Source organism: Macadamia integrifolia, chromosome 8 (assembly GCF_013358625.1).
Source record: "Macadamia integrifolia cultivar HAES 741 chromosome 8, SCU_Mint_v3, whole genome shotgun sequence".
Taxonomy (NCBI): domain Eukaryota; kingdom Viridiplantae; phylum Streptophyta; class Magnoliopsida; order Proteales; family Proteaceae; genus Macadamia; species Macadamia integrifolia.
The window spans coordinates 17,632,186-17,652,661 of record NC_056564.1 but is presented as its reverse complement, the minus strand read 5'-3'; the positions used below and the strand labels follow the sequence as shown (position 1 = coordinate 17,652,661).

The window sequence follows — 20,476 nt, the reverse complement described above, 5'->3', positions numbered from 1 at the left end:
AACGGAAACTGTTTTGAAATTTTAAAGAGTTGACCGTACGTCATTAACCCCGGCATACTCGATAGCTTATCCACCCAATTTGGACGGCCAAGAGGCCCAAGACTGTAAGATTGTTATTAGAGTCTATTAAGTTAATCAGAAAATTTAAGTATTCATTATAGAGAATTATTAAATAAAAATTAAAAGTTAAAATCGAAATGATTGCGGCGGGAGTGTGGGGGGAGTGGGAATTATGAAAGGTCTGTACGCGCTTTGTTGCTTCACTTGACCTTTTAAATGTTTCTCAGAGAAGACGAAGCTCGTCATCATCGATAATCAATGGCGGTGGAAACTGGATTTTTTAATTTTTTAATTTTTTTTTTTTAAATAAAGAGGATTTTTTTTAGATATTTACTGTTGAAGTAGAAAACAGATGATTTTTGTTCTTAAAATAATGGCAGTAAACTAGGGTTTATAGAAAAGAAAATTCGAGGTATGTCGGTGGGAAATGCAGGAATAAGCATGGCTAACGAAGGGAATGGGAGTATATGAGTGAGAGACTGAGAGCTAGTGACGGTATCATGAGATCCATAATCTCTCTCTCTTTCTTTGTCAATCTTGTATGAATATTCTTTTTTTTTTTTTTTTTAAATTATTTTTTTATTATAAGTATCTTTTTGATTTGATGGAATCGAGGATGTTGAAGGACTTCGATTTTTGATCACTTGGAGCTTCGATCTAGTTGTCAGATTCCCATTATTGGTTTTCTGGTTCTTCTGAAGCTTCTGTTGATGAAGATTAAGAGTACATCTCCGAGAATTTCATGCGTTTAAATTGGAAACTTGGTTTCTTTAGTGTGGATTCGATCGAAAAGGTAGTTCTGGTTAGTTCAAAGAGTCAGTACCTCGATTGATGTTCGTATTGGCTTTTATTTGCGAAGATGGAATAGTATGCTTTTGAAGCTGGAGAGCTCTTCTTTTGACTGAGCATTTGGTTCCGGCTAAAGCAGTTCATGCGATTTCGGCGTCAGAAGTGAGTGAAGGGGGAAAAGCTTTAGGTATCCTCTTTTCTTTATTCACGAAATATATGGAAATTCTTGCTTGTTCCTCTGACTTATTTTGCAAAAGTATTTACTAAGATTGGATTATAGATTAGCAAATTTTAGTTTTATCAATTGAACTTTTCTGATTCAACCAGTAGATGCAAATGTGCCGTTGATATCGTTATTTACTTGTACCACAATGCAAGTTGTTTAGTTTCTCACTCTAAAATCCTAGACATACCTTCGTTATCCTCTATCCTCAACTAGTTTAAATGTTAATGATGCTATTTCCAAATCTGGGACCGTTTTAAAGTTCGTTTCCAAAGGAAGAATCATAGATGAGGGGGGTGTTTATATTTAGCATTGTTTGGCAACGTTCCCGCAATGTAAATTTTGGAACTCGTACAGGATTGAATTAAATTAGTTTGCGAGGCTGAATCGACTGGATCGGCATTTAGAATAGATGTTCTTTTGGGTCCATGACTTCAACAGCGTTCTAAGATTTCAAAATTTACAGGTTCTGATATCAAGATGGGATATCAGTTCTCCAAGCTCACGCCATGTTGTATGGGTTCACAATTTAAGGGATCAGTTCTGGAGGCGCCTGATATTAGTGAGTGGAATGTTTTTGTGTGCTCTGTTCTTTTTCAGGGTCTCGAGGTGATCAAGCTGTTTGATTTTATTGGGAATGAAGTGATGATTTTGATGATTTGTTTTGTTCCTTGCAGCAGAGAATGTGGAGAAGAGTGAGGCTTATGGCTTGCCTGCATTCCGTGAGTATTCTTTGGAGCAGCTTAGGATTGCTACATCTGGTTTTGCTGTAGAGAACATTGTGTCTGAGCATGGGGAAAAAGCACCAAATGTTGTCTACAAGGGGAAGCTGGAGAATCAAAGGCATATTGCTGTTAAGAGATTCAATAGGATAGCTTGGCCTGATGCACGGCAGTTCTTGGCAAGTGCTAGTTACCTTTTTGATTTTTCAATCTTGTATTTTTAATCATGAAGTTATCTTCCATGTGCTGTATTTCTAGTCTTATTTATGAATTCATAAACTAATTTCTTTGATGGAAACTATTGAGTGCTCTGTATCAAAAAGAGAAGTAGAGTTCCAATATTGCCTCAAGTTTCTATTTGTGATTTGGGTGAAAAGTGAAAACATATTAGTTCGTGGCTTTTGTAGCTGCAATGTGGAGATTATTTTGCTTCTTTTTTATATATATTTTTTATCTATTGTAGTTATACTTATTCCTTTCTTTTATGGATGTACTATTCCACTTTCATGTCTCAGGGGTTTCTTAGATTATGTTTAAGCTACTAATTTAGATCATAACCATGGCCATCGAGAGAAGGTCATTTTTCTAAACCCCTATAGTTTTCTCAATGAGAAAGTTTTCACCCTGCCTCCTCCTTCAATTGATATTCATTGATTTTTCAGCGGAGCATACATATCCGAACATAATTTCCTTTGCCTATTCTCCTGCAATTTTTTTTTTTTTTTTTTTTTCTGTTCAATTGGTTATCCTTGATATACTTTGATTTCATCCTGTGCAGTATCATAACTTGGGTAACTTTCTATTATAAATTTAGGAGGAGGCAAGATCCGTTGGCCAGCTTCGCAACCATAGATTGGCGAATCTACTTGGTTGTTGTTGTGAAGCTGATGAGAGATTGCTTGTGGCAGAATATATGCCAAATGACACGCTTGCGAAACACCTATTTCATTGTAAGTTTCTGCTCGATGTGGAGTGTTATTTTGGCCTTGTGAGCTTCTTTGGCATGTTCTCCAAGGATTTTTATTTTATTTTTCAGACTAAGTTCTGTGATATGGTCGGAAATGAAATTAGTTTTCTTTCTCAGTTGGAGATTGAAATTATGCAGTCAGCTATTTTCTTCCTTGATTTCTTGGTCTCCCGATCAATTCTTCCATTCCTTAGTCCAATATTGGGTAGTACTTGTGAATACTATTTTGCCAAGTTACTCGGATTCATACTAGCAGCTTATGTGGATGAGAATTTCGTCAGTTTGAAATCAAACTAATGTCCTTCACAGTAATTTTCAAGACAATTGGTTGAAAACAATGTATACGCCTTGCTATTCTATCCATTCAACAATTTTTATTTTAATTTTTTTTTTCTATTGAATGGACGTTTACTTCATGTATTATTTTTTATTTGCCTTACTGTCCCAGGGGAAAATCAGCCTATGAAATGGGCAATGAGGTTGAGGGTGGCTCTGCATCTTGCACAGGCTCTGGAATATTGTACCGGCAAAGGGCGCCCCCTTTACCATGATCTTAATGCCTACAGAATTTTATTTGATGATGTAATCACTTGGTCATCTTTTTAATTTGATCACTTCTGCATTGAGGAGTTTAAATTGTTACATTCGTCTCATTTTGTATTAGCCCCATGCAGGATGGTGACCCCAGACTTTCACCCTTTGGCCTGATGAAAAATAGTCGGGATGGAAAAAGTTATAGTACAAACTTGGCATTTACTCCACCAGAGTATTTGAGAACTGGTACTCCTCCCTTTCAGAATAGTTTGTTCATTTGTGGAAGTGGTTATGGAATGCTTTTCTAGATTTTTTTTTGTTGCAACCAGATGGATGTACTTTTGAGGTTTCATTGTTTTCATTGTATAAGCCGACCACATTTAGTTGGGACAATGATGAATTGTTGTTGTATCTTTATCATTTTATACTTGGATGAATCTCTATGGAGCTCATCAGGACTCTTGCTGGGAACTCATCTGCCCTCACCACCACCCCCCCAAAAAAAAAAAAAAAAAAAAAAATCTGTTTCGGGGATGGGGTGCTAAATTGTCCACTTATTTCCGGTTTCACATTATTATACTATGTCAACTGGCTTTCAGGCCCATTACATACTTTTCCCACCCGAGCTTACTCACCCCCACCCCCCTCAATATATATATATATATATATATATGGTTGATAGAGGGTGGACCTCAGCGCAACGGTAAGGTTGCTCCATTGAGACCTAATGGTTGCCGGTTCGTGTTGGGAAATAGCCTCTCCGCAAAGTGGGGAAAGGCTGTGTACGTTATGACCCTCCCTAGACCCCGTAGTTGGAGCCTTGTGCATTGGGTATGCCCTTTTCTATTATTTTATGGTTGATCTTTATATACTTCTATGTGGAATGAAATAATGTGCTTGGGCTGGTCAAATGTCTCTACAATTCTTCCAGTTGATTATATACTCTGTGGAACATTTCATGTGATGAATTGTTGTCTTAAGTACTCCTAGTGATCTTTCAAACTGCTTCTATGATCTCATACTTAAGTTTTTTCCTTTTTCTGTAGGAAGAGTGACACCAGAAAGTGTAATATACAGCTTTGGCACCCTTCTGTTGGACCTTCTCAGTGGAAAACACATTCCTCCCAGTCGTGTAGGTTTATTGTTTCTTTCTGTAGGCTAATTCTTTCTTAATGTTACTTGTGGCTCCTGATTCATATATAAATTAACTTGAGCACTTCGGTATATGTAGCTGAAACAGTAAGGTCATTGGTGGTTGAGTGTCTTCTAGTTGTGTCCATATTCTCTTTTGAAGCATATGAGAAGATATGCTTGAGGAGAGGTGGTCAATAGATAGATCTACTGGTTGATGCAGTAGACTGCAGTTGAGGAAAGGGAACAATGTGTCGAGATCTTCCCCCCCTCCCCACGGTCATCATTATTTTTTGGCATTTGCAACTAATCTGCTCCTGGAAAACATTTTTCAGAATATGATTTCTTGATTTCCCCCCTTATTATTGATATCCAAAACATTAGAGTATTAGACAAGGGGAAAAAGATGCCAGTGATCTGTGTAGTTAGAAATGGTTACCATATGATATTTGTACTTCTATGAAATTCCATCTTGGACCCTCCAAAACGACATGACCTGCTGTATCTGGGTCACAATTGTCTAGGGAAAGAAAGCGAGTGATAGGTACACTTAGAAACAGGTGCCATATTATGTTGGTACTTGCTGTCAATCTGACTTTCAGGTACACTTAGAAATGGGTGCTGTATTATGTTGGTACTTCTCTATCAATTTAAACTTTCAGGTTGGATACTGCAAAATGTGATAACCTTCTTTATCTGGGTAACATAAGAAAGAAGGCCTTGCTTTATTTCCTATTAATTAAATGAAATGCGGTACTTGAGTTTTAATGTGCCAATGTTGACAATTGGAAGTATGAGGAGCTGCTACTATTGGGACTGCATTTTTTGATGTCATTGATGCAGAAGCATCAGAGCAGTGCCATGCACCTACATCAGATTCTCTGGAGAGTGGCAGTATGGGAATGCCAAATGGAATAACCTCCGGACTGAGTAGCCTACAAATGTCATTGTTATCTGCGAAAAAATTGGGGATCTGAGATCTTACATATGAAGGATACTGTTGTGATTCAAGCTTAGTGGACCAAATCTACAATCTTAAACAAGACCTTTGATTAGGGTTTTTTTTTTGGGGGGGGTGGGGTGGGGGTTAGATTGAAAGTTATTTGTATAAATTAAGGATGCTGATTAATGCCATAAGTTGCAGTTTTTTACCTTGAACCATTATCTTTAATGGATATGCTCACTAAGCATCATTGCATTCATCACAATTGTGCACTGGTTTCTTTGTCTCAACACTTGAGGCATTTTTTTTCTTCAATTCGTGTTTATTATTCTGGTTTCAAATATTTAGTTTTGTATCTATGCTGATGTGATGTGCTGCTGAAGTGCTGAACTTCCATTTCTGTTATATTTAAGGTCTATTTTATTTGAACTTATTGTCTGTTATTTCACAGTAAGGAACATGGTAGTCAGTTGCAGTTGCTATTTCCCCTATTCTCCAACATTATTTTTTGAGCTTTTAAAAATGTATGGGTTTTATTTATGTTCTGATCATGTTGCTCAATTTTTTGGTAGCATCTGTAGTATCCAAGAGATGACTTTTGCTGAGCTTATGATGGGTGCCACTAGGATATGCGAAGGCCATCTTGTGGCTTGATATTATTCTTACAATACTGTGTTTTATATGTATCTAATGCTTATTCTGAATTATTCTGCCAGGCTCTTGACCTGATACGGGACAAGAACATTCAGATGCTGACAGATTCTTGCTTGGAAGGTCAATTTTCAAATGATGATGGGGCTGAGTTGGTACGCATAGCATCTCGGTGTTTACAATATGAACCTCGGGAACGGCCAAATCCAAAGTCATTATTGGCTTCTTTGACTCCTCTTCAGAAGGAAACTGAGGTCAGCTTAGTTTTCCTTTTCTTAACCGGTGGAGGTTATATCTGTAGTGACACATTTGATCCTCTAAGACCTCAGATTTGGGGAGGCTGATTGGATTGTCCATACATGCTCGACTCTTATAGAAGAACCTTAATTTATAATGGCCCTGCATTCTGCAAATTTATGTTAGACTAATGGTTGACTCTACCAGCTTTTGCCACATTCTTTACTGAAGATTCATAATTTTATTTTGCCATATAGCTGTGCTTTAATCATTGTCTTCCTTGTGGGCCTGTGGCAACTGTCAAATGAAAATAGTTTGAGAGAGGGTCTGTGCCCCTTGTTTAGAGGATATAATGTTTTCAAATTGGTACTTTAGATCATGGTTCAATATTTTCCATCCATGTTGCTAACTAAAGTGCAATTGCTTCTTTTTGTGGTGGTATATGATCTGATGTTGGTTGTTCTTACATCATGTTGGATTATCTGATATACATTGCTTTTGATCTTATTAGCTATGTACGCTCGTTTTGGTGGCCATTTCGGTTTGGTGATCAAAAGGAAAATTTCCTTCATACATTTTGTTTGGAGAGTTTGGTCTAACTTCACAGTGTATACATGTTTATACCTTACAGTGATTTATTACGTATAACTTTTCGGTGTATACATGTACATACCTTATGGGTGTTTTATGATATTGGCATAGATATCTCTTGCTTTTCTACAATATGTATCCCCCATATTTTAGTTTTACTGATGATAAGCATATCTTATATTTATGTTTTGTTGACAATGAACACTTAAAACAGATTGTGGGACTCTACTCGTACATTAATAAATAAGTGTTTTAGTTTTACTGGCACTAAGCACATCTTATGTTTAGTTGGCATGAATAAAAAATGTCAAAAGCACATATGGTGCTTTGGAAATTTTACCATAAACTCCAATGTTTACCTTCTTCTGCGTGTGCCAATTTTAAGGGTCGAAAGAAATGCCTTGCATCACCTGAACCAACCTTGTATGACATTATATGTTCCTTTTTTTTTTTTTTTTAATTATTATTATTATGATGATTATTATTATTATTATTAATTTTATCAAAATGAACCTGACCTGCCATTTTGAAAATTAAAGTACAACTATGGAAGCTTGTCCTCCTCATTCACTCATTCTTTTCTTTATAGCTGGTGATGTAACTGAACCCAAGGGCTTACAACTGTCATCTCTCTACTGTCCCTCTTGCCGCTACGGCCACCTGCAACCCTGATGTCTCCACTCTCCATGCCTGAAACTGACTTCCCTCCCTCCATGAGGAGTTGTTGACAGTGCCCACATACTTTTGGGTGGCCTACTGGGCAGTCTCATGAACTCATCCAAACACATGGTCGCGTGCATGGATTTTGGGGGGTGGAGTGGGGTGGGGAAGTTGCATGAAAAATATCTTGGTTTGTCTTGATTTTGGGCCATGCAGGTTCATTCCAATCCTTTCCAACTTTAATTTGGCCATACAATTTAGCCTAGATGCAGCCACGATAAGATTTGCGTTTGTTGAATTTTGAAAACATCTTACCAGTGGCATAAGTACTTTGTGTGCATTTGAAATTGAATTAAGAGTCATGTTTACAATTGAACGGATATGTATTGCAGGTTCTTTCTAATGTGTTGATGGGTATACCGGATAGTGGTGCACTCTTCCCTCTGTCCCCTCTTGGTGATGCTTGTTCACGAATGGACTTGACTGCCATCCATGAGATCTTAGAGAAAATTGCTTACAAAGATGATGAGGGAACGGCAACTGAGGTTTGTTTCTGACAGCTCTGATATTTCAGACTTTCTTTAGTGAAGGTTAAAAAAATCTATTAGGTACTTTTTGTTGGTCAGTGTAAAACACATAAAATATAGGACCTTATTTTAGCTAGTAGTTTGCTTTGTTACCATAATCAGTTGGGTTACTAAATTTGCCAGTTTCAAGTAAAGCTTAACATTGAGAACCCCAAGCTCAGATATGGGAGGTTCATATTTGGTTGGCAACTGGCGCTGCATCATTTCCATTTCATTAACGTAACTCAATGTTGCACGTGCATGCTCAGATGGTTATAGATAGTTGAATTGCAAATCAGAATCTGTTTGGCAGACCCAAAAAGTGGGGATAAGGCTCTGGCTGTATGATGGCAATGGCGAAGAAAAGAAAGAAGAGCAACCCAGTGCACGAGGCTCCCACTACTGCAGGGTCTGGGAGGGGCAAATGTACGCAGCCTAAGAAAACATTGAAAAAGAAAGAAGAGTCAATTAAAACTGTAAACATTGAAAGGTCCTATTGAAAGTGCATATGTTTGAGTCATACACCAATGGTTCCTACCTGTAGTAATTTATGGAAATTGATGTGTAGAACTTTGCTTTGTGTGGGTGGATTCATCTGCTTCACCTGTATATCTTGTATTCATTGTGTGCTTATTTATTCTTTAAACAGATTGGATCCAAGCCACATCTCTTGGCTGAGGTTCTCTGAAATTAAATTATGCTACTGGCTCAGGACTGTACATTACTTTTCTTCTTTATTCATATGCGTTGCTGATTTATTATTTCCTAAGCATGGGAAAGCACATACTACCACTAATTACACTAGATTCCCTGATGTTCATATAGTCCCATTGCTTGTTTTCATCCTGCAGCTGTTATTTTTGTTGCTTGGCATAGTTCATTCTTTCCTGTACTCGATGTGGTTTTTTATCAATAATGCTCGATTTATTTATTTTTTTAGTTTTCTTGCTCACTGTTGGTTTTCTCATCCTGCAGTTGTCATTCCAAGTGTGGACCAACCAAATGCAGGAGACATTGAACTTAAAGAAAAAGGGTGATGCCGCTTTTCGACACAAAGAGCTCAGGGCTGCGATTGATTCTTATACCCAGGTCACAATTTGTTACAGATCTTTTGTTGGATATCATATAACATTAATTGCAATCATTTTCCAAGTCACTTTACTACTTTAGACTGTAGCAGTCTTGTTCCATAATTTTCGGGATGGTATTCCATTTATTAACATTTCATTGCTACTGCTTTTTCCACTTTCCGCAACATTACTACGGGTTGGGATTGTGACAGCATTAGACCTTGATATCAATACCTGGACATTAAGTAAGAGAGAAGAGAATAAGAGAAGAAGAGAGAATGGGGAGAACTGCCCACGGTTTGAGAGGAGCAGAATAGTCAAACTGTGGGTACGTATATTAATGTGATAAAAGAAAATTACAATAATGGACAGGTCCATGTGATTTAAGTGGCTAGGCTGATATAGATCGATGGATAAGAATTAAGAACCAGCCATACCAGTAGCCTACCTGCCAGGTCATAGTGACCAGCAGTGGACCTGATTTAAGCCATATTTTACAGATTGTGTTGTCCATGTATCCATCGACCAGCACAAATTCTGGTTGTTACTTTGACAAATTTAGTGGGACCCATTCTGGACTTGTGTGGAGAATATTTATGGGGGTGGTTGCTGATTTGTGTAGGGTCTCTTTAAGAAGATGTTAATTGGCATTAGTTTCAATTTTAGGAGTTCTTAAGTTTTTATTTTTCTGTAACTAGATTTAGAAAGCAATATAGATTAGTTTCAACTTTTATTAGATCATTATCTTGTAATGAACTTTATTCCCCATGCAAGTGAGGGATTTTTTTGAAAGCTATTAATAATATGGGGCTGGATTACAGCAACCAGGATTTGATGTTTGGGCTTTGCCTTGAATGCTGTGCAATTCAGTTGCTGTGAGAGACAGTCCATGGTGTGAGACCATTGGTGAGAAACCAGTCTGTGAGAGAGTGACTCTATCCCTCTTCTTCCTCCTATCCTCCTCTACTTTCTTTTTACTCCAGTTTTATTTTCATAATCTGCATCTGGGCTATTTGTGAGACTACCAAAGAACCCTTTGAGTGCTAGTTGATGTGCTGTTGATACTAAGGTTCTGATTTGTCGAGACTTTCAAGAAGACCACTGCTGCTGCTCTTTGAAGGTGTCAATTTAGAACTCAGATCTCTGCTGCAATCATGCCTACGGCTTCTCTGTTTTAAGTTTCTATTTATGTGCTGCTGCTGTTTTGAAGAATTCAACCATCAGAAGTTTTTGAGGTTTTCTACTCTTGGTACCATCCTCTCTTGCACTGGAATTTTACAGTATCCAGCCTTATGGATGGAGACATACACAGTTAGCTTCTAAATCTGGACTTGAGCTTCTATTTTGTGTATTGCTGATCTAGAACATCTGGCCATTGGAATGAATCATTGAATTGGTTTTCATATGTTGATTAACTCATGGAGTAATTTTTCTTTCCATATTCTCGTGCTAATTTATCATGTGGATATGGGGATTTATTGCTGTTTCTAAATCTGGTACTTGGTTTCTAATTTCACCTTGTGGCCATAACTTGGAATCCAACAATTGGATTCTCATCTTCTTTTGAGGGATTGAAGTACTGTTCATTACCGTCATGTGACCCAAGCTTGGTTTTTGTTCTGAACCCTAGATTGGGGTTTTCTTTTGGTGGTTATCCTTCTGGTTTTGTGAGCACTCCGATTCTGTAATGGGATTCTAGATTCTATGGTACTGTTAGAGTGAATCCCCATCACAGGTCAGGTCTATACAACTTAAAGTGTACTTTACACTTAAGAACAGAAAAATAAAGAGATGCGTCCAATTATACTCTTGCGTCCAACTTAAAGTGTACTTTACACTTGCCTATATTCCCCAGCAGACCAAGTGGATAGTCATAAAAATGTTTGTTGATCACCAGAACCAGATATGGCAATTTCTGTGACAAAGAAGAAATTAAGCTGTTATAGATGCAAGGAAAGTAGCTGCTTGAGAAGAATCATACGTGAGTTGCTTTATCAGATACCAATTTTACTCTGCTATCCATAATTCTCCTTCACACGATGGTCTTCTTCTACCAATATCATGTCTGGCCGTAACAGTATCGCTAGAGAACAGAATATCAATGGGAGCGGCCTCGTTAATAATGAAAAAGAAGCCAAGGTTGCATAGGCAGTCAAAATAGTTGTAGAAGAGCTACAGATTCAGAGTAAGGTGTCGGTCAGGGATGTGAATGAGGCTGAGCATTCTTCTATGCGTGAGGGAAGTTTCAGAACAAGAAGGCAGGTCCAAAGATGAAGAAAATATAAGGAATATATGTAGATTCCACAAGGGAAAGTCGGTATTTTTACAGGCCAGTTTTTACACCGTCAGTCACTTATGGGACGATTGAAAGAATCTTCAAACTAGAGGGGAGGGGATTGGTATTTATGAAAGTACGTGGGGGGGGAACCTGCTATTAGGCCATAGTCCAGGGGAGGGGAATGCAATTTCCTCTATATATTAAAAATCGTAAATCTAAGACAATTGAAGACCATTTCAGGCTTTATTGATACATTAATACCCCGTTTAAGGCCTGGTTAGTCTGATTAGGAGAAGCCCGGTTAAAGCCCGAAACCCGACTAAGCCCGACCGAGACCGACTCAATCATTAAATAGGTAGGTCACTGTCCAAGGGTATAGGCTTGCCAAGCCCGGCTAGGTGAGATTGAGACTGGCCCGGCCTGACAAATTGACACCCCTAGTTTCAACCTATAAATAGCTTTGTTCAACCTACAAACTTTCTAAGCGCTCTTCCCTTGAGAAACATACCTAGGGGGTTGTTCCATATAAACCTCCTCATGCAAATCACTGTACAAAAACGTATTCTTGATGTCTAACTAGAAAAGAGGCCATTCAAAGTTAACAACCAAAGAGATCAAAACTCTCATGAAATTCAGACAAACAATAGGAGAGAAGGTTTTAAAATAATCAACTCCATAGGTCTGAGTGTAGCCCATAACAACCAAACATGCTTTCAGACACTCAACCAAACTGTTAAGATTGTACTTAATGGTATGCCAATGACACCACATAAGATCCTTACCTGGAGGTAGATATATCAAATTCCAAGTCTTACGAGAAAGTAAGGCATCCATTTCCACATCAATGGCTGACTTCCACTATGCTAAGATAAAACGTCTTGGTATTTGGTAGGAATAGAGTGGGATGTCAATTAGAGGGAAAATGTATGAAGAAAAAAAAAGATGGGAAATAGACATAATTAGCAATTAGATAGGCAACCAAAGAGTTTTTAGTACAAGAACAAGTACCTTTCTAAAGAGTAATACACATTTCATTCGTAAAAGGACCTTCATACAAAGAATTGGATTGGGAGAAGTGAGGAGTGGTTGCAACTGGCGGTGACAACTTGGGATGGTGCTTACATACCTATAATGATATCCCTATTGTTGTAATAATGGGTTTTAGGGAAAGTTTCAGTTGCCAAACAGGCTCTAAGGGGTTTAATGGTCATTGTAATTCTCTAGAACTTTCTCTCTGTTATTATGAATAAAGAGGGCTGATGTCTTATTTGACACAAGTCATTACCCCATCCAACATGGTATTTGAACCATAGGATCCGAAACCCTAAGGGCTCTTCCTCTTCTCCATCTTCTCATTTCTCTCTCTCCCCTACCGCCTCCTTCCATTTGTGCCTCCCTCTATCTCTCTTCATCTGCCTCTCTCATGTGGTGGGAGCTTCTTGAACCACTAAGAGGGTTTCTAGCCTCTATCCATCCTTTCCTTGGGCTCTCAGACTCTGTTCTACAATGATCTGAGAGACCTAAACCCTTTTTTCATTGATTTTTAGGGTTTTTACCCCTAAAATCGTTTTTTTCATTGCCAGAATGCTTTTTCCTGCTCGAAGCTCTGATCGTCTTGATGTTTGTTGCTATTGGTGCTCCTTATCCTTGTAGTGGTATGTACCAACCACTTTTCCGTTTAAGGGGTCTGTTCCAGAGCTATCTCCAAAATCGATTTCTTAGGGTTTTACCTTTTATCGATTTTTGGGTTTCTAGTCTTTTTCGGGTTTTGGTGCTTTCTCTATCTCCAACTAGTGTTTCTTTTATTTGCACAGTCCCCTTGAGTAGCAACTATACCTACCGGCTCGTTTGCTTCTACTGACGGAGACGCCATGACTCTTCCTTGTGTTATCAAGCTTGATGGCACAAATTACATTATGTGGTCATGTTGGGTCTGCGTCTCCATAAAGTCCCATGGCTATTACAAGTACCTCATTGGAACCTTGGATCACTTATTCTGTTTTCCGAAAAGAAAAGTGCCATTCCTTTTTCATTGATACAATCTGATATTTGGGGTCCATCCCGTTATGTGTCTGTCAATGGTTATTGATGATTTGTCTCTTTTATTGATTGTCATTCTCGGATCACTTGGGTTAATATAATGTGAACCAAGGGCGAGACCTATTGCTTTCAGTAGTTTTACTGCATAGTTTAGACTCAGTTTGGTACTACCATTAAGAACCTTCGAGGGGTCCTTTCAGGCTTACCTTTTCGTTCATGGATATCAAACCAGTTATGTGGATACTCCGGCTCAGAATGGGGTAGTTGAGCGGTAATAATTGCCACATTTGTGAGGTAGCACGCTCTCTTATGTTTGAGATGCATGTTCCTCCCCAGTACTGGAGTGACGCGATTCTCCCTTTTGCCTTTCTTATCAACTGAATGCCTTCTCGGTTCCATTCCTTCTGCTCCCCTTTGGATCTTCTCCAAGGTTCTGTTGTTTTTTCTGTTCCTCCTAAGGTATTCAGTAGTGTTTGCTATGCTCGCAATCATCATCCTTATAGAAAGTTTGACCCTTGTGGTCTCTGGTGCATTTTTCTTGGGGTATGTTGCTTAGAAAGGCTATTGGTGTTTTCATCCTCCCCACTCGGTGTTGGTTTGTGACTAGGAATGTTGTCTTTCATGAATCTACGTTATACTACACTGCGACACCTCTTCAGGGAAGTCTCCTTTCATTATTGGAAGATGTGCCGCCTTTCGGACTTGTTATCCCTGCCATTATCCCGTTTCAGGGGGAGAGTGACACTCCTGCTTTGCCTCTGCCAGAGATACATGCTTATAGTTGCAGACAATAGACTCTGACCACTACACATCCAGGATCTACCCTACCATGCCAGTTGTCTTTTCTCGAGCCTGATCTTGTCCACTTGGATCTAGGTAATTCTCCTTTTATTGATCCATCCCTTGAGCTGCCTATTACTGTTCTAAAGGCACTAGGTCTTGTACTTTACATCCTATTACTAAACTTGTTTCTTATGATTCACTTTCTCCTTCCTACTATAGTTTTGTGTCTTCTCTTTCCTCTGTGTCAATTCCCCATACCTAGCAGGAAGCGAATGCAGACTCACAATAGCAGGCAACTATGGTTGAAGAGATTCAGGCTCTAAAGAAGAATGACACATGGGATCTGGTGTGTGTTCCCTCACAAAAGAATATAATTGGGTGCAAGTGGGCCTTCATAGTAAAACAAAAGGTTGATGGTACAGTGGATTGGTACAAGGCTAGACTAGTTGCCAGGGCTTTATTCAAACTTATGGGTCTGATTACAGGGGACTTTTGCTCCAGTTGCTAAGATGAACACAATTCGTGTTATCTTAGCTTGTGCCGCCAACTTAGATTGGGATCTCTAGCAGCTAGATGTGAATAATGCGTTTCTTTATGGGGAACTTGAGGAGGAAATGTATATGGACATTCCTCCTACGTTCACTTGCTCTAAAACCCAAGGGAAGGTATGCAAGTTGAAGCGTGCATTGTATGGGCTAAAGCAATCCCCTCGTACTTGGTTTAGGCGTTTCCATAAGGCTATGGTTGCTAAAAGCTACTCTCAAAGCAATGCTGACCACACTCTGTTCATCAAGAGATCTGGTGGGGAGATTACTATTCTGATAGTCTATGTAGATGATATTGATGTTACCGGTGATGATCTGTCACAAATCTCTCACCTTAAGAGATAGTTGAGTGAGGAATTTGAGATCAAAGATCTAGGACAGATTTGATACTGCATTGAAGTTGCTAGGTCTTTTCGTGGGATCTACTAGTCTCAACGGAAGTATGTGCATGATCTTCTTTCTGAGACAGGCATGTTGGGGTGTAAGTTGAAAACACTCCTATTGAAGCTAATGGTCACCTAAGTAGCAAGGAAGGTGATCCTGTGGATAAGGAGAGATATCAGAGATTAGTGGGGCCGGACGCTTGATCTATGTTTCTCATACACACCTTGACATAGCATTTGTCATTCGTATGGTTAGTCATTATATGCATGATCTTTACTTGACTCACATGGAAGTTGTGTTGCTTATTCTCCGGTACTTAAAATCTGCCCTAGGACGTGGCATCTTTTTTTCTCCTTATGATCACTTTAGGGTTGAGGCCTTCACGGATGTTGATTGGGTAGGTTCCCCTGAGGACCGCAGGTCTACTATTGGTTCTTGCACCTTTGTTGGTGGTAATCTTGTTACATGGCGAAGCTAGAAGCAAGCCGTGGCTTCCCATTCAAATGCCGAAGTAGAGTTCCTTGCTATGACACATGACATTTGTGAGCTTCTATGGCTTCATGGTCTTCACACAGATTTGGCTGCCCATGCCACCTTTTCTATGAAGCTTTATTGTGACAGTAAATCTGCCATTAGCATTGTTCACAACCTTGTCCAGCATGATCGAACCAAGCATGTGGAGATCGATTGACACTTCATCAAAGAGAAACTGGATATGTGTCTTATCACTGTGCCTTTCGTTCCCAATAGTGAACAACTGACTGATGTATTTACCAAAGGTCTTAGTAGTATGATGCTTCATCCTATTATTTGCAAGTTGGGCATATGTGATATCTATGCACCAACTTGAGGGGGAGTTGTAGTAATGGGTTTTAGAGAAAGTGTCATTTGCTAAACGGACCATAAGGGGTTTAATGGTCTTTGTAATTCTCTAGAACTTTCTCACTGTTATTATAAATAAAGAGGGTTGGTGCCATATTTGACACAAGTCATTACCCCATCTAACACTTATAGATTGGGGTTAGAATCTTCAAAAGGAATGACTCTAGGAATAGGTGGTATACTAGGAGAGACGAGACCTAAGCCAAAAACACCACCGCCAAAGTAGGGAGTACTCTAAAAAAAAAAAAAAAAAAAAAAAACTAACTGTTGTGGAGAAACAAGATCATAACATCAGTATCCTTTTTGGGTGGGAGAGTACCCAAGAAAATCACACTTTATAGCACGGGGAGACAATTTATTAATGACCAAACGAAGATAATGAAACGTGCACAAAAAAGAAAAAAGACAAAATGCATGGGGGTGGACCAAATAAGGTGATAGTTGGAAAAACAGACGGAAAAAAGCGAGACATATTATAAAGAACAGTGGAAGGCATCTGATCAATCAAATGACAAGCAATCAAAATAGCATTTCCCTAATAAATTTTGGGGACACCCATATGAAACATAAATGATCAATCAATATCTAACGAATGGTGGTTTTTCCTTTTTGTCAAACCATTCTGTTGGGGTATATAAGAAGGATGAAATGTTGAGTAATCTCAAGAGGATTGCCAATATGCAAAATTTTCAAACAAGCACCAAATTGAACTTAATTTCATTTTGAAATTGTTTAAAAACAAACAAACAAACTCAGAACGATATTTAAATACAGCCATGTTAAGCAAGAGTGATTGTTAACAAAGGTGATAAAATGAGAAAAACCAGACCGATTGTTAACCCTACATGGACACTAGATATTATAATGAACTAAATCAAGTAAAGATTGACTCGGACACTGAGATGGTAAAACTGTGGTGATGCTTGCCAAGCTCACAAGCTTCAGATTCTATACAGGAGGTACACTTGCAACTAGAGACCATACACTGTTGCTTGGAGAGAGAGAGATGTCCCAGTTGGTAGCACCAGTGGAGAGGAGAAGCATCAGTAAAGGTAACAGACACCACTGTAGATGAGGAAGCAATGTCAAACTAGTACAAGCCATTCCTCTCATGCCCTCCACAAATCGTCTTCTTTGCCTTGAGATCCTGGAAAACACAATGGGAAGGTTAAAAGGTGATGGAACAGTTAAGAATCTTCATAAACTAACTAACAAATGAAAGATTGACTGGTAATTTAGGACAATAAAGTACAGTAGATAAGTAGAGGATCCATCTGCAATAATGACTTGGGATAGAAAATTAGACTTCTTAAAAGAAGAGAATAGGCTTAGCTTACTGGTCATGTGGGAGGGCGTACCTGTGTTAATGACCCAGGGAATGGAAGATGAGGAAACAAAACATGTGGGTATGCCTTGATGAGCCAAATAAGCCAATGTGGCCGTAAATGCGGAAGTGGATTTCTCAAGCTGCTGGACACATTTTAATGGTTGATTGAACATCTTAACGAGAGACAAGGATGAGGAACCAACCACCTCAGATGAAGAACTCTGATTGGTGTCATGCCACTTCAACACTCACATCATGCACACATGTGTTAGCAAACAGTTGTAGTCCCATTAGGGCTTACAATCGTTGACCCAACACTTCTCAATTGTATGATTTTTGCGGTCACGATGAGTACACTGTCTGACAAACTGATCAGTCCATGACCTCTGTTCGGAAAGCCAGAACCATAACCGCGTCCACCATTGTCAACAATAAGAGCAACCCAGTACACGAGGCTCCTGCTACTGCAAGGTCTGGGAGCGGTAAGTGTGGACCACCATTGTCAACAGTGTCAACAATAAAAGCAAAGTTATCCTTGCAAGAGATGGTGGGTTCAGATTTAGACAGGGAGGGGGACATAATCCGTTGAATGTTGCAATACGCTTCATTCATAGAGGGAAATCTTCTCACCAACAAATATTTGACTCTTGACAAGCTGAAGGTTAGAGTCTAAACAGACAAATTTAAGAGGCGCTGGTACACATTAAATTCCCTCCCACATGCCCGTTAGAGCACTATAGTAGTCATCATTAGATTTTCCGTTCTGCTTGAAAGAGAGTTTTTTTTTTTTCATACAAATCATTTACTCTGGACATATTTGTATATTGAGGGTAACTCTCCTTAAGGTCATCCCAGAAACCCTTGGCTGTGCTGTGATGTGAAACATGACATTGGAAGCCACAAAAGGCTGTAGCCGGTGGAGACGAAGTAAGATTATTTAATCTCCTGTTTGGCTGTGATATGCACTTTTACTACTTGGGCCCGAAGAAGATAATTCAAAGCACCATTTAGTTTAACAGACATAATTTGAACATTGTCATCATCCATGGGAGGTTTAGAATCAGCCATAATGTTGTATAAAGAGCAATTCATGAATTCACAGAGAATAAACCAGGAACCAGCCACAACAAGCAATATTTGACAAGCACAGTATAGAGAGGAAAAGTCCTCCAAAAACCACAGCAATCAACCCACGAGAAATAGGGTTCTTGGAAAATCTTCCAAAAAGTTAGGGTTTGGCAAGAACAAAGAAAATCTGATCTTACACTCCAAAAGAATATGATCAGCCCAAAAAACAGTATTCACAATGATATTTTGACATACCAGAGGAGGAAAATAACCATCATCACCACTAAAAGACCCATAAATAATCAAACGCTTGTGCACAAGGATAGAAATTTCTTGAGCAAGGACCATAACAGCAAATCTAGCACATGATAAGGGAATCTTCACGTAGAATTTTTCCGTCTCCAATAATCTCAGTAATAATGATGAAACCCTAGCTTGCATGAGAGAAAAACTAGGGTTCTACCAGATAGAAAATAGCATAGGTGGCTGTACACCAAAAGAGGGAAAAACCTTAACCACACTCAAAACAAGAGTGAAGAAGGAATCCCAGGTACTGAAATCAATGCTTTAATACCACGTGACGGCATTGGAACTTGATAACAGTACCTGGACATTAAAGAAGAGAGGAGAGAATGGAGAGAACTGCACATGGTTTGAGAGGAGCAGAATATACCCAAACCCTGGGTGGGTGGAGATACTTATATTAATGTGATAAAAGATGATTACAATAAATGCCAGGTCCACATAACTTAAGTGTAGGTTACACTTGAGGAAAGAAAAATAATGAGACGAGTACAATTATACACTAGATTGATACTGACACAACAAGGAGTATGGAGTGGTAGCTATCACCTGGGTAATCTGTGTGAAAGGAGACCCAGTCAGATGACTTAATATCTCACTATTTTTTCTCTTAAAAGAAGGAAGTATGCCACATTTGCTTCCTTTTGGTCACTGGAGAACTGTCAGATTGGAACCGAAAACTTTTCTTCGATCCAATGCAGTTTGTGCTGGTACATCCTTGTGGTTTAAAAACAGAAGGTGCCTTTAACTGTGTTCCACATTGTAGATGAAATATCCACATAATATGAACTAACAGATTTTGTTATTTGCAGTTCATTAATGCTGGAACCATGGTTTCTCCAACAGTCTATGCACGCCGTAGCCTGTCTCATCTCATGAGTGACATGCCCCAGGAAGCTCTGGATGATGCGTTGCAAGCTCTAACAATTTTCAAGATGTGGCACATTGCATCATATCTGCGAGCTGCCGCTCTGCGTGCACTAGGAAGGGAAAATGAAGCTCAAATAGCGTTCAAAGAGGCTACAGCTCTTGAAGTGAAAAGAAATGCGGGTGCTGGACATTAGAGAGAAGTGACTGGTGGATCCATGGAACTCTCTGTCACTTCTTTCTCTAGCTGCCCTTGTGATGATTGTAATGCCTTCTGGGGATAATGACCAGGGCCTTGTTCGATTCCCAAATTCAACACGGTGCTTTGAATCGCATGGTAGCCTCCTTATTTTTTCATGCCACCTCTGCCATGGGGCAGGTTCTATTGGCTCTTGAAGGCATTCCTGGCAAATGTTTGGATGGGTGGTAGGTTGTCATTTTTAGTGGTCAAAGGGGGCTTTGCATCTTTCTTTTTACCTATTTGTGAAATCATTCCCCTCGAACAGATTATCAGCTCTTTTTCCTCAGGTTAGACATTTGTTAAAATGCTCTTGCAATAACTTACATCTGTATGGTCTTTCCTGCCAATTTTTGTGGAACAAAGGGAACAGGGGTAATGAGACTCTTCAAAACTTGTAATTTGTGTACAGCAACTGGTTCTGGTTTGCTTTGGTGATGTTAAATTGGTTGCTTCTTGTTTGGGTTGTTCCTTCTTTGAGTTAACATGCTCAATTTTCTTAGCTTCATGATGTTTATGGGAATTGATTAATGTAAAGAATCAAAATCTTTGTTGGGTTGAGAGGTAGGGTAATGAACTAATGATATAACATCCTCGACCCCCCACCACCCCCCAAA

General features: G+C 39.1%; 1 protein-coding gene across 4 annotated transcripts; it reads left to right on the top strand.

Moving 5' to 3' along the window:
- The first annotated feature begins 269 nt into the window (after positions 1 to 269).
- LOC122085675 (serine/threonine-protein kinase BSK7-like) lies at positions 270 to 20,330 on the top strand. Of its 4 annotated transcripts, none has more exons than XM_042654173.1 (12): positions 272 to 555; positions 686 to 1,036; positions 1,539 to 1,634; positions 1,750 to 1,973; positions 2,609 to 2,744; positions 3,210 to 3,343; positions 3,436 to 3,541; positions 4,342 to 4,427; positions 6,086 to 6,274; positions 7,901 to 8,053; positions 9,050 to 9,163; positions 19,567 to 20,330. In XM_042654173.1, exons 3-12 carry the CDS (start codon positions 1,553 to 1,555, stop codon positions 19,816 to 19,818), a joined length of 1,476 nt encoding a protein of 491 aa, XP_042510107.1. In that variant the 5' UTR covers positions 272 to 555; positions 686 to 1,036; positions 1,539 to 1,552; the 3' UTR covers positions 19,819 to 20,330. The 4 variants fall into 4 exon arrangements, with proteins under 4 accessions (XP_042510108.1, XP_042510107.1, XP_042510106.1 ...); XM_042654172.1 differs by having other exon boundaries at positions 676 to 1,036; XM_042654174.1 differs by having other exon boundaries at positions 270 to 1,036; positions 1,753 to 1,973.
- The last annotated feature ends 146 nt before the right edge of the window (positions 20,331 to 20,476 follow it).

Bases quoted from the DNA above. Each gene is read 5' to 3' on its own strand.
- LOC122085675 (XM_042654173.1), top strand. From the start codon at position 1,553: ATGGGATATCAGTTCTCCAAGCTCACGCCATGTTGTATGGGTTCACAA. The intron at 1,974-2,608 runs GCAAGTGCTAGT...TTATAAATTTAG, and splicing joins CTGATGCACGGCAGTTCTTG to GAGGAGGCAAGATCCGTTGG. The intron at 9,164-19,566 runs GTCACAATTTGT...TGTTATTTGCAG, and splicing joins CGATTGATTCTTATACCCAG to TTCATTAATGCTGGAACCAT.